This window comes from Sebastes fasciatus, chromosome 18, assembly GCF_043250625.1.
Source record: "Sebastes fasciatus isolate fSebFas1 chromosome 18, fSebFas1.pri, whole genome shotgun sequence".
Taxonomy (NCBI): Eukaryota; Metazoa; Chordata; class Actinopteri; order Perciformes; family Sebastidae; genus Sebastes; species Sebastes fasciatus.
The window spans coordinates 21,153,136-21,171,548 of NC_133812.1; the positions used below are offsets into that span (position 1 = coordinate 21,153,136).

An 18,413-nucleotide genomic window follows, 5' to 3' on the forward strand; every position below is an offset into this window, starting at 1 on the left:
TCCACCCAAAGAGTGGGCCTTATGATCAATATCAACCACTCCTACGTCAATGATTTGATTACCTCCAGACTTCCCTGGAATAAGACTCATTAATGATTAAATAAGACTGTGTTAAGAGCAGTGACGGCAAACGGTGAGTCTGTTTTAATGGTTCACCTACAGTACGTATCATTCACGCCATTACATAACTTTATTAGTGATTAAGACGGGTGGAGGGACCAAAGATACTGCCCATGACGACTGGAGGGAGTGGCACCGTGGGTGAGCTGATCTGACACGACACATTCCTACATGAGATTATCTGCTGTAAAGATAGGACGGATAATTTGGGTGAAAAGTGACTAAAGGGACAGATGATGATATACCCAGGTCAATAAACTATCAACATCCATTTTTCCCTTTAACTCCACATGACTCATTTAAACCATGAGTCAATTCATTTGAGTCCTACAGCTGCCAACAATGGGCAATATGCAGTATTCAGCTCTTTACAGGGTTTAGACGTTCCACATTTCCAGTCTTTGTACTAACCCGCTGCTGAATGTAGCTTCATATTTAAAGTACAGATAGGAGGATTGTATCGGCCTTCTTGTCTAACACTCTGCCAAACAGCCATAACTATAACTATAAAACATCCTTTTCCTACAGTAAAAACATTATACTGCTTTTAGTGAAACAATTATTTAAGACATTAAATATTATACCCCACATACTTGTGACAGATGCTTGAAACTGTCTAGTATTGTACCTTTGCGCTTCCTCACTTTGATGGGAAACAGCTTCCGGCCGTTGGTGTAGATGAGGAGTTTCCCCAGGACACACAGCGAGTGGACAAAGAAGGCATAGTCAAGCTCTTTTCCAGTATAAGCACTCCTCTGGACTGAACCTGAAACATTACACAGAAACAAATGGAGTCACATTTCCAGTTTTCATGAGGTCCAAGTATTGTTGATATTAACCAAAGATGCTCGAAGGAGCAAAGCAAAGAAATAAACAGAGGAAAGAAATGTCCCTTTCTATCCATTGGCTAATTCACTATAAAACTAAGTATGAATTGAAATAAGAGGATGGTAGAATCAGCTTGCATGAACAGGACTGATTAGTAAAGATGTTGTTTGTGTTGATTATATTTCATGATTTCAGCTGAATATGAAAACAAAAAAAATAACTTTGCAATATTCTGATATGCTAAACTACTATTAATAAACCCATGATGAATGTTGTGATGCTGCGGTGGACAGACAGTTTGAAGACATTTCAGATCTAAAGCTTCAGTAATAGAATGAGACGGACAAATAAAAAAAGTCTGCAGTGCCCCGGGGCTGCAGAAAATCCAAAAGCAGCTCAGCTCAGAAAAGCTCTTCTTCTTTTATGAGGAGTGTATCAGTGACGGCGTGTCGGCGTATCTCCGCTCATCCAACACAAGGTCAAAATGTTCAGTCTCGAGCAGCCAGCTGGCTCACAGGAGATAACACACCGACACCGATATCCCCTTACACCCCATCTACCGCTGTAGTCACTCTCATTTAGTGCATTTTCACAATTAAACGTGCAACCGCATGTTTTTGGTGCATTTTACTATCAATTTATATAACTCTTCATGTTAATTTTGTAAATTTAGATTAAATACTATAAACAAACAAACACTAACTGAGAGACAGTAGAGGGGCTGATGGGAAATGTTGCATCAATTTTGAGAAACAAGCAAAAACAGGCCCCACATGACATTGGGCATCAGCTAAATACTAATAATCATAACAATGGTCCTGTGTTTTTGTTGCATTACAGTGAAATCAAGGATGACATACAGAGTGACGCTGTTATCCTGATTATTTCAGAACTGTAGAAACTTAAATTAAACTAAAGTAAATTCAAGGCACCCATCATAGGTTTCTCTTAGCTCATATAGCGACTACTATCAATTAAAAAGGTTGCTAAGAGGCCAAGTAGACTTCTATACAATCGTCTTCTTTTTGCAACCAGAGGAGTCGCCCCCTGCTGGCTATTAGAAAGAATGCAAGTTTAAGGCACTTCAGCATTGGCTTCACTATTCAGACCCGATGGTTGCACACTGGGTAGGACCTTATAAGTGTTTACTTCTACCTACTCCTTTTTGAACATTAATATTTATATAGAATTTGCTGTATAGGTTCATGTTTTTTATTGGTTGTTCTTGTTTTGTTTATTATTTGTTAAATGTTTAAAATAAATCTATCTAATCTCATAAAGAAATTTCTCTCAACAGTTTGTTTGCTTTATCTTTTGTTTCTCTTCTCTCTTCTCTTTGTTTTCTCTGCATCCCTCTGTTTTAATGACGGCATGAACAGCATGTTCGCATTAAGGAAACGTAATAAATGATGGCTGTGAAGTCTAGGTACGAATACATTTAACGCCTACAGGCTTCAAATGAAGCATTACTTTCTCATTAGGCTTTCACAGTAGTTCAGCCTGAGGACACATTAAATCTGCATTACCGCAAATGTGCTGATGTTTACCACGGAGAGAGTGAGAGTGGAGATTGGTATTCGTATATATGCCTGAGAAAGTACATAAACCTGTTGAAGAAATCAAAAGTCTTTGCAGTGGTTTACTTACCAGTGTTCTGCTGCTCCGCTGACTGGGGATCAGTTGTCTCATCCGTGAAGCGTTCACAGGCTTCACTGTAATGGATGCACTGCTGAAGAGCTGCTACGATCTGAAAACATAATAAGATAAATGTTCATGTGGTTGCTGCAAACACCTGAATGGTCTGAATGACATGACAACTACTAATCTCCTGTGACAGATGAGTATGCCGCTATGAAGAGGCCAGAAACAACTGGCTTACTGAAGAATTAACTCAGAATGTCAATGCAGCCTCCTCTTATTGAACCTTGTAATCAAGAGTTTTACGACTAGAACCATTCGTTTTAATCTAAATCCTGTAGCACTGGAGGGAATATCAATGCACTGCAATGCAAGAGTAGTTTAGGCTTACAGTGCCTTTGGAGGAGTTATTGACATTTACTTTAGAGAAAGTTTCAGGGCTGATTCCACAGTAATCCTCTCTGAAGTCAGAGTGAGAGCTGAGAGGGAGGTTCAGGATTAAACAATCAATTCTTAAATGTCGAAGTGACACTCAGCTCTCGTGCCCTTTTGTCTCAAAGATTCCTACATTGACCTTCACTGTTTGGCTACACACACACACAAATACATGGGCATGAATAAGAATTTCACTGTAAGCATCGGTTAAATACATCCAATCCTTACCACCTTTATTATTAAAGGCATTATGTAACATTTCCACATTAAAAAGTCGAAAAAACGACTAAACCTGTGTTTTATATTTTGTTGAGTTGTGTACTTACATTATCCCTAATGTTTCCGACAATTTTCAAACCTGGAGAAACTGTAATTTTAATCAAGTTAACGGCCCGTTTCTGTCAATGGCGTCATGTCCCATATATTTGTGCATGCGTCAGTATTGTGGTCGTTTACCAGAAGCTGTCATAAATTGGCTTTTTATCCAGTTTCAAGCCACATTTTTACGATACACTTTTTAGATCTTTGGTCCTTTTTAACTATATATTTTAAGCAAATGAAGAATTTTAGTCATCGGACTTCTGGATCTTAAGTTATCAGAGAAACAAGCTGAACAAACGTTAGTGGCAATTCGGCTTGCAGTGCCTCTGGGTCGTCTTGTGCCCATCGAGCAGCGTTGGAGAAACACTGATTTTAAAGTGAAACTGCTTTATTCAGAATGTTTTTACCGGTTACCTCTGTGGATAATTCAGCTTCCGGGAAAAAAAAACTCCTGAACCATCAACACTGTAGAAATGCTAATCGAGAGAAGCTGACTGGAGTGACGCCAATGGTGGTGAAGACGACAACTATTGTTTTGATTGAGAGACCCCTAGCGGCAGAAAAATGACATACTGTGCCTTTAACATTACTTATTAATTATTATTCTGAATACATCCAGTATATCTAGTAAAGGTAGAAACTAGGAGAGCAAATTCAGTTTCTTTCTGAGGCCCAAGAATGAAACCAGAAAATGCAGAAAGGAAAAGCATTTCCAGCTGGATGTAGCTCATCATCCGCCTCAAAGACTAATTGAATTTGTACTTCAGTTCTACTGGTCAGCAACTGCAAGCATATCTGAGTTTGTTCCAGATTCCCACCTTTTCCTTGTTCATGCACAGTTTAGTCTTTCTTGAATGCACTTCACAGTTCAATGGTTTCTGGTGCCTGAAGGAGGTTGTGGGTTTTGAATGCCCTCTGGAAAGACTTTTCATGCTTGTTTCTCTACGGTGCTCGACATTTCAGAAGTACAAAGGAGTAAGTCAGAGATATTGATTGAGGAGTGAATCACTCACCAGAGACTTGTATTTTCTCTCCAGGAGTCTGAGAACCACAGTCCTGCTGTAGCATCCATGCTGAGAGAGGGAGACAGATCGGGATAGAAGAGAATATATGAGACGGAGTACAAGAGAGAAAGAAAGAATTATTAAGCAACACAAACACTACTGTATGCACTCTGCACAAATCAAAACCACTTGTTCATTTGCAATACACACCATCCACTTTTTAAACCAGGTAGCTTTAACATCCAGTAAGGCCAGTAGGTGAATGGGTTCCAGGGTTTTCTCTGTCCCAGTTGAGACTGAGCCATGGTCATGATGGACGGACAGCAGGGAGAAAGTGCTCTCTATAACTTCCTCCATATATCTAAAGCAGGGTAGAAAGAAGACTAAAACAAATGTCCTGAAGGTATACCGTGATTCTCGACGTAATAAAGAAAAGTAAAGTACATTAGGACTGGGAGAAAACACATTACAGCATACTGCACATACAGTATATCTCACTGGTATTAAACGTTTTGACTTTGCATCACATTTTGTCATAATTCGATCAGTGGCATCTGAGAGAGTGAGCGTTGGATGTGGAGAGAGATCTGCCAACCCCGACTACATGTTGGGGTAAAAACTCACTTCTCAGGATGGCGGATCCAAAAAGTTGTCACCTCCTTTTGAAAGTCGTTCATCAATCGAATCTGAGGCAAGACAGACAGAAAGAGAGAGAAAAAGCTATAATGTGTTTGTATGATGATACACTTTGAATACTGTCAGATAAAAGGCACTGTACCTGTTTGAGAAGACGACTGATCTCAGGTCTGTTGATGTCGATGGCAGCTGAGCCAGTTGGAAAACTTAGCTTGTGAGACAGAAAACTTGACTCCACACTTTTAGCTGCACATCAAAAGGCAAAATAAACTTATTACAAACCATGCATTACATGCAAGATAATATTAATGTTCATATACATACCGCAGCATATACACAATCAATTTACAGTGCATATATTCTTAATTTAACAATTTAAAGGCTTTAACATTATTAAAAAAATTAAAACTGTATATTGTAAAACTAGATAGCTAGCTGCCCACATTGAAGCCTGTGAATTATTTATTCAGTATAAAACAAATAAATACATAAAACTAAAACTACAGTGTCTGCATGACTAGATACCACTAGCAGTAAGAGTGAAACATATTTTTTCTTCATAAATAAAGAGAAGCTGTGATGGGAATCTGGTGTGTGAATTTATTTAATTTTTTATTTATTTATATTTATTTATTATTGTCACAATTTTTTTATTTAAAATTTTTATTTTAAATTTATAATGTTCAATTATATTTTTCATATTCATTATTATTATTATTGTTGTTATTATCATTATCATTCTCCTCCCTTGTTTTTGAATACTTTATATTTCAATTTAAAGATACTATCTGTTATTATATGTACATATTACTTTATTTGTTATGGTTAAGTTTGTTGTAGTCATTTTTCTTAAGGAAACAATAAAAAGCATGATTCAAAAAGAAAAAAGAAAGGAGGAGCTGACCCTTTAAAAGGTAATGCACATGCACTCAGTCCATTCAGAACGGCCTACCCAAGCTGGTGTAGATTTCTCGGGTCACATTCAGTGGAGAGGAGGAGAAGCTTTTAGCAAAGAACTGCAGTACATGATCCTGATGGAGATAAGGCACAATGTTATCAGCATACACACACAATCATTATCAATCAATGATACCTGAAGTTTCAATTACAGGAAAACATAATGAGAGTAAATTAAACAATATTATCACAAAAAACAGATTTGCAGTCTCTACTGAGAGCGGTCTGCATATTTGCTACCAATTAGCTCTCAATCATTCAGGACAACAGCGTTATCTTGTTTTCTCTAATTAAGCAGGTGTGGCAGGAAAGCACTAGAATGATGAATGAACACCAAGTTTTCTGTGTTTGTTATCATTAATTATAAAGCCTGAAATTGTTCATAAACATTACATGATTATTATTGATCCATTTGTAAATTAATTCGATCAGGACTCACGCTGAGGTCGGGGTCGGTCAGAGCGGCACAGAGGTTCCTGCGCAGGCTGCTCCAGCTCTCACAACTCAGCACATCAGATGGAGGAGCACAGCAGAGGGCCTGAAGAGCCTCCCAACGCACCTACACGCACAGGTACATCACTTTACCTGTCCTGGACTACACTGGTAATCATATTCACATTAAAGGCAGTGTTTACTCCTCATCATCAGATGCATATGTCTACAGCTCTACTGAAAACTTCAATCACAAAAAAAAGAAAATGGCAAAAACCACGTATAACATCGATACAGCTGCAGGTTATTGTAAGACGACTTACAGAAATAATAACTCTTAAATCAACATGTTTTATTGATCTCTGAACTGAAAATTACTTTGGCAATTTTATCTTGCAACCCTTTGTTGGGACCCCATGTTTGAAACCATTGATCTATGGCACAGTGCCACACATGACTCTCCAGCGTACTGACAAAAACTAACAACAATGTACACACACCATCATAATGTCTATGTGTATGTGAGCCTTTCTACCTCTTTGGGTCGGCTGGAGTCAAGTTTTTCAGCCAAAGCTTGCAGCTGCTCTTGTCTGATGAATGCATAACTCTAGAAGGGAGAATGGAGATGAAACATTAATTATTATGATCCATCATAAACCAAAATAAAAGAGAGCTCTCATTGTCTGACGGCACCACGACAGAAGTTTCATGGCTCCCTGGGTGGATCTACTGTGGGCTTTGCCCTACATTCAGTCTACCATGGAAAGGATCAAACGAATACAATCTTGGCACTTTATGCGAGTCATCAACAGTAATCTAAAAAAGGCAATATATTTATAAAATATTACCATTCATTGCCATCAGAGTGCATGAACTGTATCTCTGACCTGATTGAAGGAGGAGTCGCTGTCGGAGCAGTTGTCAGTGTACTGGCTGTTGGCCTGACTGTGCTGCTTCTCTCGGTGCATCTCCTCCTTCCTCATCTGGTCTTCTTCAAATTTGTTGATTGAAGACTCCACCACCATGATCATGGTGTTTTTCAAGGTCTGCATCATCTGCTGGTACCTGTCACAAAGAGAGAGTACATCAGTGTATAATTAATATCACTTTGAGTCAGAATCCATCCATTCTCCTCTTCTTATCTGGGGCCAGGTTGCAGGCGCAGCAGGCTTAGCGAGGCATTCCCAGACTAGATGAGATATATAATCTCTCCAACAAGTTCTGGGTCTACCCCGGGCCCTCTTAGCAGTTAGACATGCCTGGAAAACCTCTAAAGGGAGGCGTCCAGAAGGCAACTGGATGAGATGCCCTAACCACCTCAGCTGGCCCCTTTCAACGTGAAGGAGCAGTAGCTCTACTCCGAGCTCCCTCCGGATGTCTGAGCTCTGATCTCTGAGGCTGAACCCAGCCACCCTACGAAGGAAGCTCATTTCAGCCGCTTGTATCTGTGATCTCATTCTTTAGTTCAAAGCTCATGACCATAGGTGAGGGTTGGAACGTAGATGAACCGGTAAATCAAGAGCTTTGCCTTCCAGCTCACCATTTCACACAAAACAAAATTATTATCTGTGAATTGACAATAAATAAATCATGAACATCTGGATTTAACAGAGGAGATTAAGCTCAGAGTCTGAGCTACACTCACTCAGCTGAGTCCCTGGTCCTTCGGGTGACAGCGTGGATCAGGGTGTCATGACCTGAGCCTATTGCATGTTGTCCATCTCCTCTGGTCAAGTTCTTGGTCTCTTCTTCCACCACAGTCCCCAGTGAACTCTCCACGTACTGACGGAGATACTTGACAAACTCATAACTGAAAGGAGAGCAATGATAGATTCAGACCACTCCACTTCAATTCTATACACATAAATTGCTTTTAAACCAGACCTTTAGAGTTAATCTATACTATCGGAGTCTGTTGTTCTTACTTGTGGAAGTTCTTGTCCGTCTCCTCCAGGTGAAGGAGGATCTCTTCAGCACATTCGGTCGACGGAGCGCCAGAGATCCTGTCATTGATGCTTCTCAGAAGCTGCTTGAGCAGGGACTGCAACTCCGCTTCATCTTCAGCTGACAACTGAGACATCTCTACTGCTGGTCCTGAAGATGAAACAGAATAGATTGATTGGTTTTCTAGGCTGGAAATGTGCAAATGTATAGTGGCAAGGGGCCAGTTCCCCTTGTAGTGATACCCAGGGTTTGGCAGACAACTTCAGCTCAGAAAAAAGGATGTGTATTTGAGTTTATTTTCTCGTAAACTTCTGATTTTATTCTCATGATATTATAACTTTTTTTCTCATAAACCTATGACTTTATTCTTGTAATATTATGATTTTATTCTCGTAATATTATGACTTTATTCTTGTAATATTATGATTTTATTCTTGTAATATTATGACTTTATTCTTGTAATATTATGATTTTATTCTTGTAATATTATGACTTTATTCTTGTAATATTATGACTTTATTCTTGTAATATTATGACTTTATTCTTGTAATATTATGACTTTATTCTCGTAATATTATGACTTTATTCTTGTAATATTATTTTATTCTTGTAATATTATGACTTTATTCTTGTAATATTATGATTTTATTCTTGTAATATTATGACTTTATTCTTGTAATATTATGACTTTATTCTTGTAATATTATGATTTTATTCTTGTAATATTATGACTTTATTCTTGTAATATGACTTTATTCTTGTAATATTATGACTTTATTCTTGTAATATGACTTTATTCTCGTAATATTATGACTTTATTCTTGTAATATTATGACTTTATTCTTGTAATATTATGACTTTATTCTCGTAATATTATGACTTTATTCTTGTAATATTATGATTTTATTCTTGTAATATTATGATTTTATTCTTGTAATATTATGACTTTATTCTTGTAATATGACTTTATTCTTGTAATATTATGACTTTATTCTTGTAATATTATGATTTTATTCTTGTAATATGACTTTATTCTTGTAATATTATGACTTTATTCTTGTAATATTATGACTTTATTCTCGTAATATTATGATTTTATTCTTGTAATATTATGACTTTATTCTTGTAATATTATGACTTTATTCTTGTAATGACTTTATTCTTGTAATATGACTTTATTCTTGTAATATTATGACTTTATTCTTGTAATATTATGACTTTATTCTCGTAATATTATGACTTTATTCTTGTAATATGACTTTATTCTTGTAATATGACTTTATTCTTGTAATATTATGACTTTATTCTTGTAATATGACTTTATTCTTGTAATATGACTTTATTCTTGTAATATTATGATTTTATTCTTGTAATATTATGACTTTATTCTTGTAATATGACTTTATTCTTGTAATATGACTTTATTCTTGTAATATTATGACTTTATTCTTGTAATATTATGATTTTATTCTCGTAATATTATGACTTTATTCTCGTAATATTATGATTTTATTCTTGTAATATTATGACTTTATTCTTGTAATATTATGATTTTATTCTTGTAATATTATGACTTTATTCTTGTAATATTATGACTTTATTCTTGTAATATTATGACTTTATTCTCGTGATATTATGACTTTATTCTTGTAATATTATGACTTTATTCTCGTAATATTATGACTTTATTCTTGTAATATTATGACTTTATTCTTGTAATATGATTTTATTCTTGTAATATTATGATTTTATTCTTGTAATATGACTTTATTCTTGTAATATTATGACTTTATTCTTGTAATATTATGACTTTATTCTCGTAATATTATGATTTTATTCTTGTAATATTATGACTTTATTCTTGTAATATTATGACTTTATTCTTGTAATATGACTTTATTCTTGTAATATGACTTTATTCTTGTAATATTATGACTTTATTCTTGTAATATTATGACTTTGTTCTCGTAATATTATGACTTTATTCTTGTAATATGACTTTATTCTTGTAATATGACTTTATTCTTGTAATATGACTTTATTCTTGTAATATGACTTTATTCTTGTAATATTATGATTTTATTCTTGTAATATTATGACTTTATTCTTGTAATATTATGACTTTATTCTTGTAATATGACTTTATTCTTGTAATATGACTTTATTCTTGTAATATTATGACTTTATTCTTGTAATATTATGATTTTATTCTCGTAATATTATGACTTTATTCTCGTAATATTATGATTTTATTCTTGTAATATTATGACTTTATTCTTGTAATATTATGATTTTATTCTTGTAATATTATGACTTTATTCTTGTAATATTATGACTTTATTCTTGTAATATTATGACTTTATTCTCGTGATATTATGACTTTATTCTTGTAATATTATGACTTTATTCTCGTAATATTATGACTTTATTCTTGTAATATTATGACTTTATTCTTGTAATATGATTTTATTCTTGTAATATTATGATTTTATTCTTGTAATATTGACTTTATTCTTGTAATATTATGACTTTATTCTTGTAATATTATGATTTTATTCTCGTAATATTATCACTTTATTCTCGTAATATTATCACTTTATTCTCAAAATCTCAGATATATTTCTTTTCCTCAATGTGGCCCTAATACTCAGTCATACCATAGACCTACAACAATGATAAATACAAATAAAAATGCAAACAAAAAAACAGTTGTTCATTTCCATTTCTATAAATCCACAGGGAGCCACAGGAGAGGAGCTAAAGAGCTGCATAAGTCTCCGGAGCCGCAGGTTGCAGACCCCTGATCTAATTGATAATCACGTGTTTAATTAGGAGCCTAAAGGAGTTAATTGATTCTACCTGGTTCAGCTTGATGCTGCTGAGATGCACCACTGTAGCACATCTAGCTAACTGACTGCAAAAACTGCCTAATTTTAACTAAAAACCGCAGCTGAGCCAAAACCATAAACCTCCCCGCTGCACAAACCACCCACCCAAACCGAAAGAAACCGTATGCATTGTATTTAGAAAGCGGTCACCTTGTTTTTGGACTTGTAAAAGCGTTTCATCCAGGTAGCATTTTAGGAGCACTTAGCTACCGAGTGATGTGTCTCTATGGAAACCGTCCACCAGCGTCAACTGCGGTGCATTGTGGGATATCCAGACAAACTACACGCTGCGTTTTGAGCGTAGGAAATATGCGTTTCACATGTGAGATATTCATTCCTCCTGAAGGATATATATCATAACATACTTTAAGGTGAAGGTATGTTTAAGAAGTTAATGCGTCTTACTTAACCCACTCACATTGGATCAGACACATTATGTTATGTATGAATTTAGAGAAAATCCGTTATACCACCCTGGGAACAGAGAGTACATTTCACAAAGTATGGGCCCCTTTATGTCATTTTTTGTGAAACCCACTACAGTAATCTCTGAGTAGCCAGTAGTAGTATCTTCTTTTACCTTTTTTGAAATTTATTTTATTTATTTATTTATTCATTATTATCATTATTATTTGATTATTTATTTTTTTCTTCTATTTTTATATATATGTATGTGTGTATTTATGTATGTATGTGTATGTGTATGTGTATGTATGTATATATATATGTGTATGTGTATATCTGTATATGTGTGTATGTGTGTACGTGTATATACGTGTATATATGTGTGTATGTGTGTATGTACGTAGGTATGTATATATATATATATATTTAAAATGTTTTTTTTTCTCTTCTTATTATTATTATTTCATGACTTATTTGTGGATTCTCTCCCTGTGTTGTATTCTCTACAATTTGAATTTTATGTATCCATGATTGAGAATCAGTTAGGTCTTTTGTGGCCAACTGTGGCTGTTTGTGTGTATGTTGTTGTCAGGTAAAAATTTACTTTCCCTGTATAGTGACTGTTCTATTGATTATTGACAATTAATAAAAAGACCTTTGAAAAGATTAAAAAAATGTTTTAATGTGTTATATCTGTAATGTAGGCTAACAAACGGGTTTGATTTCCCTGCTGAATTGTAAAGATTTGTTAAATGGTAAATCTACTCTTGAGCCAGTAACATTTCCGTCGGTTTTTCTCATGCGGTCTTGAATGCAGCACCACTGAAATACACTATCACGTGACTCAATGTTTTGTTTTGCTCCTCCAACCCGGCTGAAGATCATCTCTAGCAGCTACCTGCTAAAAACCTGCTAGTTTTATCATAAATGTACTATGTAGGAGCAGCGACACGTTTTATTCACACGCCTGAGTTACTAGCTTTAGAAACCACAACGTTAAATCAGCTGAAAAACGCTTTAGATAGCAAGATAGCATCAGCATCACTAGAGTGGACTATGGCGGCTGTTGACAGCTTTCAGCTTCTGCATAGAGAACTTTCTCGGTCATGTAGTCCTTACTTTGAAACCCTGGCCCTGGTCGGTGCTCTGTACACGGCCAGCAGGGCGATAATCCTCCTGAGAGACTGCTGCTTGTTGATCAGGGTGCATTTCCTGCCAAGAATGATCCCGAGGAAGAAGCTCAACCAGAGATTTGGTGACTGGGCTGTTGTTTATGGTAAGAGATGCTGCAGGAGATCACAACACAAACACAATGGTGCTGGTTTGTCTTTCAGTGAGTGTCATGCATTGACATCACAGGACCCTACAGAGCTTCACAGCAACACATCAGAACACATAGCTTCATAACAACACAGTTGATGATCATTTTCATTAGACAGCAATTTTGATAGTGAAGAAAAAAAGCCACCCATTTTCTGGTTCCAGCTTGTCAAATCTGCTGCTTTTCTCTGTTTGATATCAAAATTAATATACTTTTGTTATTCAGTTGTTCGTAGCACAAAACAAGAAATTGTAACATGTCATCCTGGGCTTTGAGAAATTGCAAGAATACATTATTTTTTACTATTTTCTGACACCTTGTAGATAAAATGATCAATCAATAAATCAAGACAATAATTGGCAGGTTGTTGCAAACCTAAATATAACACCTCAATCACAATGACATTGCTAAATAGGTCTGCAAATAGTGGTCATATTAATTATTGATTAATCTGTTGATTACATTTTTGATGGATCAGTTATTCATTTGGTCAATAAAATATCGAAAAATAGTGGAAAATGCTACAACAGCACTCCAAAACCCCAAAATATTAATTTGACAATTACATAAAACAGAGAAAAGCAGCAAATATATTTTTAAATTTTAGAAACTGGAACCAGAAAATGTTTGACATTTTCCCCTAATAAATGATAATTCATCAAGTGAACTTGGTAATGTACTAATCAGCTTATTATTTCAGTAAGAAAAGTAAACTTTATCTAATATTTTGAGGCCATAGTGCAGTTCTATATCCTCATTTCTTCTGACTTTCATTGATAAATATCGTCCTCTCTCCTGTCAGGTGCATCAGAGCCTGTGGCCAAAGCCTATTCAGAGGAGCTGGCCAGGCACGGTATCAGCATCATCTTCGTCACTCAGAACCACACCTCTGTCAGAGACACCGCTGCGTCCCTCTCCCAAAGCTACGGAGTGGCAGCTGTTGTCGTCCTAGCTGACTTCTCTTTGGACCAGGCGGCCAGTAAGCCCATCATAGAAGCCATGAGGGGGAAAGATATCGGCTTCCTGGTGAACTGTGTGGAGTCTGTGGCGTCCCCTCAGAGCCTGCTTGACATGCCCGAGCAGGGCCTGTTGGATTTGGTGAATAAGAACGTTGCGGTCGCTACTCTGATGACCCGGTTGGTGCTGCCAGGGATGCTGGAGCGCAGCAGAGGAGCTGTGGTCAATATCTCCTCGGGTGCTTGCTCCAGACCGCTGCCTGGAAGAGTGACGCTCACCGCCTCCACTGTGAGACAAAACACTGAGGATATCTGCCTCACTGACACACAGCTGTATTGATCTTTTTCACAGCACAGGATTAGTCATAGTATGAAAAGCCCATTTGTAAATAAGTACTATAAATAATGACTCCAAAAGGGTCTATTAATACCGATATCTCCAAGCAGAGTAAACCACTTCTTAAAAGTAAAGTCCAACTAAACTTTGAGGGTGATGTGGCTAACATAGCCTCAAATCAACTGCATCCCTTCATTCTTTCTTCTTCTAAGTAAAAACATAATCACATTTTTCTAACTTGACAATAACCCTCTTTCCCTTTTTTCTCCTGACATTTCAGGGCTACTTTGATCATTTCTCAAGAGCTCTTCACCTTGAGTACGGCGGCAAAGGGATCTTTGTACAAAGTCTGACTCCTTTCCAGGTAGATGATGCCTGATATGATATGACCATTAACAAGTTGGGCTGTGTACCAGACCTAAATACAAATTTTACTGACGACCAAAATGTGTCAAGCACTGAAAGCTGGCTTCAAATTCAAGATTCATGATCTTGTTTACTTATTCTGTGATATATAGATCCTGATTTGAATTTTAGACTTTTTTATTATATTAAGTTCTTTTACGGCTGTTCGACATTTAACATTTGAGAACTTTGGCTTCTTTTGTCAAAGGGGACGTATCATAAAAAACTCACTTTTTCAGTGCTTGTGCTCATACATTTGAGTATCTGGAGTGTCTACCAACCCACAAACTGCAAAATAAGACAACCCAGTCAGTTTTTTGTGGGCTGCCTAGATCAGAAAACATGTGATTCAACAAGCCATTCCGATTTGGCTCCCCTTCCTATGTCACATGCAGCCTCATTAGAATATATCGCCCTCAGCTTGAGAACTACCTTTGCAAAAGTGCACCATATTTTTCTCTCAAGCCAATCAGAGCAGACCGAGCTTTTTAAAGAGACAGGTGCTGAAACGGAGCGTTTCAGACAGAGGGTGAATACAGGTATATTCAGATAGACAGTATGAGAAAAATAATGTGTTTTTGAACATTAAAGCACGTAAACATGTTCTAGTAGAAACCCAAAATACAAGTATGAACCTGGAAATGAGCATGATATGTCCCCTTTAAATGAAGATAGAAAAAACATGTTTATATTTCTCATAGTAAGGTATCGAAAATTGTTTTGGTGTCATTATCGACACTAAGGTATTGTATCAGAATTACACATAATATGAAATGTGCTCTATAATTAAAGGTTATGAGTATATATATGTCAGCGCTTGATATACAGCATGTGTGTATGTGTCACCAGATCGCCTCGAGTGATCAACAACCATCATCTTCTTCGACACCGTCATCAAGACCAGGCTGGTTTACACCAAAGCCAGAGGTTTACGCCCGCCACGCCGTCTCCACCCTGGGCGTCTCTAACAGGACCACCGGCTACTGGCCTCACACACTGCAGGTCAGCACTAAATAAGTCATGATGTTAGTTTGTAATTGGTATACTCTAACAGTTACATCATCACTGATACATTCCAGCCTTTGTGAGAACAGGATCTAAAACATGAAATACATGTATGCATGTATGCATGCTGATCTGTTTCTCTCTGTTGTTTTTCTCCCCAGTACGGACTGATGAGACGTATTCCAGAGAGGATTTGGGTTCTTGGATCACGGTGGCTCACGAGTTCAAGCTAAGAGCTCACCTCTCCTCTCCTCCCTTCACTAAAGACTTAACCCAGTTACTGAATCCTCTTGTTACCGGAGTCATTAGTTTAAATGTATTATACTCTCAGGATCTGTTGAATTGGTAGTTAAGAGTTTATCTTCTATTTATTTGGTGTCAATTTCAAGGAAAACTGCAGTGGAATTTGCCTGAAATAATGAATGCATATATATTATCTCCTGTATGGTAAATGATAAATCTGTGACATCCTAATTTAACTATAGAAAGAAGACAACCTGATGATCTTAATGGTGGCCAAACATGAGGTTGGAAACTGGGTTTGACTTTGAGTCAGGATTGTAAACCTCCTGATTATCACTGGAGCATAATCATTTGGTTTGGTGCCTTGACTTTTATAACATGTAGTTTCAACACTTTGAACCGTTGGATAAGGAATCCTTTCAAACCAACATGGATCCTGAAGGCCTGGTTCATTCAATATCAAACTGAATGTACACTTATTTTATTTTGCTATGCATTTAAAAAAAAGTTGCACACTGAAATTCTTTCGCTCTGCAAGACAGAGTTCAGTATAGAAACAGGTGAGATCAAAAGCCTCACCTCAAATGTTACATAGAAAAAGGACAGAAGTCAGAAGAAAGCAATAATAAAGTAAACAAAAAATAAACAAAATCATAACATAAAATTAACCAAGTGTAATTTTGATTAATATAACTCAATCCAAATGTAAAAAAGGTGTTAACTGAAGGTGGAAAAGTCTAATTTTTAACTCCAACTCAAGTATATATCTGAATATATTCTTGCAAAGACGGAGTTCAGATAAACCCAAAATGTGCCAGTATACAGTATGATACATGTGAGAGTGTTTACAGCAAATACGCGTGTGGTGGTGAATGATAGCTTTAGGTGTTATTCCTCAGACTAAAACATTCAAGCATCTCCAGGAGTGAATTTGAAATGCGATGAAGAGCGAGATAGATAGTGATGTTTTGTTTTCTTGAGAAACTGTATTTCAACTATATTAAATATATGTGGATATTGCTTTAAAACAAGTATTTATATTAAGAAATGTGAACAGATTCAGATATGTTGTGTTGAGTGGTTGCTTACACTAAAGCTGCAACGATTAATCGATCAAAAGTCAAAATTCTCTGATTCCAGCTTCTTAAATGTGAATATTTTCTGGTTTCTTTACTCCTCTATGACAGTAACCTGAATATCATTTTATGGACCAAAAGCCTAATTGAGAAAATAATTGACAATAAAAATAATCATTAGCATGCAGCCCTAGCTTACACGTACAGTACAGTATATAACAGTGTTGACTTAAATATGATATGTGTCATCATAGTACAAAAAAACAATAAATCTCTTTCCCCATTCCTATACTGTCCTGTCTTTAATTGTATGTGTCAAAGTGTCTGTCTCTGAAGATTAGTCCTTTATCTGACTGGTGGGTGTTTCATGTTTATGACATGTTGACTGATCTACATGCTGAAGGCCACAAACGCTCTGTTTTTCTCTTAAAACATCAGTATGGTGTAAATCATTTACGTGAACAGACACCACGCCGGCTGCCAGAGTTTACCCTGCGACCCCCTTCAGATCAGCAGGTCACAGACTGTTTGTAAACCGGATGAACACTCGTGAGGTGCAGTCTGCCGTAAATCCACGTGGTGCAGAGCAGACCGACTGCTTTAGGAGGATTTTTTTTTTAAGAGGCATTTGGTAAAAGTCTATGGAATAGACTAAGTTGTTAAGGCATTTTGTTTCTTAATCAGAAAATGCTTAAATTCATAAGAAATGAAGGAAATATGGTAACAGACTTCATAATAAACATTTAGATAGCTCCTTTTCATACAAATAATGTCACCAAAAGTGCTATAAAACATAAGGAGAATCAAGAAAACAAGAACAAAAAGTAACACCAGTAGTAACTAAAAAAGTAGCTGTACGAAATGAATCAAATAAGTACAGAACACCATCAGCAATGGCAATCAAAATTGTGGTAGATATACAGAAAAAAAACTTCAGATTAAAAGCTAAGTTTGAGAGAAACAGAAAGTAGTATCCTTGGGAATAGTAATCCACAATTTGGGAGAACAGTAAGTAGAAAAATGCTTATGAATACAGACAGATTGGAAAAATATTAAAGGAAAAGTGTCTTTGTAAGGTGGAGAGTGAAAGCAAACACTGCTCACAAGTCCACTTGCAGAAGATGTTTCAATGAATTGAAAGGCTCCTAATAAATCGATCTTGTGATAAAAAGGGTTTCCATGGTCACGGCCAACTTTTAAGTTCATCATGGACGAGAACTTCGAGAGAAAAAAAAAAGGAAATTTTAACATCTACAGTTCAATGACAACATGGCAAACTCCATCTGCTGAGGCAGATCATGTCATACAATAGAAAGCTCCAGAAAAAGCTACTTAACTCCCCTTGTGTTGTCTAATAGACGTTTTTACGCCTCCACGTCGGCGACAGTTGTGGCCGAAGGCTTTATGTTTTCGGGTTGTCTGTACGCCTGACCCATTCTTGTGAACGCGATATCTCAGGAAC

At 36.3% G+C, this 18,413-nt stretch overlaps 2 protein-coding genes across 3 annotated transcripts in view; one reads left to right on the forward strand and one right to left on the reverse strand.

Moving 5' to 3' along the window:
* Positions 1-11,484, reverse strand: part of tbc1d32 (TBC1 domain family, member 32) — a 94,738-nt gene extending 83,254 nt beyond the window's left edge. For both annotated transcript variants that reach the window (XM_074614741.1, XM_074614740.1), the window contains exons 1-13: positions 11,354-11,484; positions 8,297-8,465; positions 8,017-8,181; positions 7,259-7,436; positions 6,907-6,978; positions 6,379-6,498; positions 5,935-6,013; positions 5,125-5,228; positions 4,971-5,032; positions 4,557-4,707; positions 4,356-4,415; positions 2,596-2,695; positions 749-886 (exon numbers count right to left, since the gene is read on the reverse strand). In XM_074614741.1, the coding sequence (XP_074470842.1) occupies positions 749-886; positions 2,596-2,695; positions 4,356-4,415; positions 4,557-4,707; positions 4,971-5,032; positions 5,125-5,228; positions 5,935-6,013; positions 6,379-6,498; positions 6,907-6,978; positions 7,259-7,436; positions 8,017-8,181; positions 8,297-8,451 (1,384 nt within the window). In that variant the 5' untranslated portion in view covers positions 8,452-8,465; positions 11,354-11,484. The remainder of the gene's footprint in view (positions 1-748; positions 887-2,595; positions 2,696-4,355; positions 4,416-4,556; positions 4,708-4,970; positions 5,033-5,124; positions 5,229-5,934; positions 6,014-6,378; positions 6,499-6,906; positions 6,979-7,258; positions 7,437-8,016; positions 8,182-8,296; positions 8,466-11,353) is intronic.
* Positions 11,485-12,429: 945 nt separating this feature from the next.
* hsdl1 (hydroxysteroid dehydrogenase like 1) lies at positions 12,430-17,236 on the forward strand. The gene is made up of 5 exons (XM_074615599.1): positions 12,430-12,884; positions 13,732-14,174; positions 14,503-14,586; positions 15,477-15,629; positions 15,794-17,236. The coding sequence occupies exons 1-5, from the start codon at positions 12,536-12,538 to the stop codon at positions 15,863-15,865; spliced, it is 1,101 nt and encodes a 366-aa protein (XP_074471700.1). The 5' UTR covers positions 12,430-12,535; the 3' UTR covers positions 15,866-17,236.
* The last annotated feature ends 1,177 nt before the right edge of the window (positions 17,237-18,413 follow it).

What these genes read in the sequence shown, in the direction of transcription:
- hsdl1 (XM_074615599.1), top strand. Translation starts at nt 12,536, where the DNA reads ATGTACTATGTAGGAGCAGCGACACGTTTTATTCACACGCCTGAGTTA. An exon ending in TGACTGGGCTGTTGTTTATG is followed by an intron (nt 12,885 to 13,731) that starts GTAAGAGATGCT and finishes CTCTCCTGTCAG; the next exon opens with GTGCATCAGAGCCTGTGGCC. An exon ending in TGACGCTCACCGCCTCCACT is followed by an intron (nt 14,175 to 14,502) that starts GTGAGACAAAAC and finishes CTGACATTTCAG; the next exon opens with GGCTACTTTGATCATTTCTC.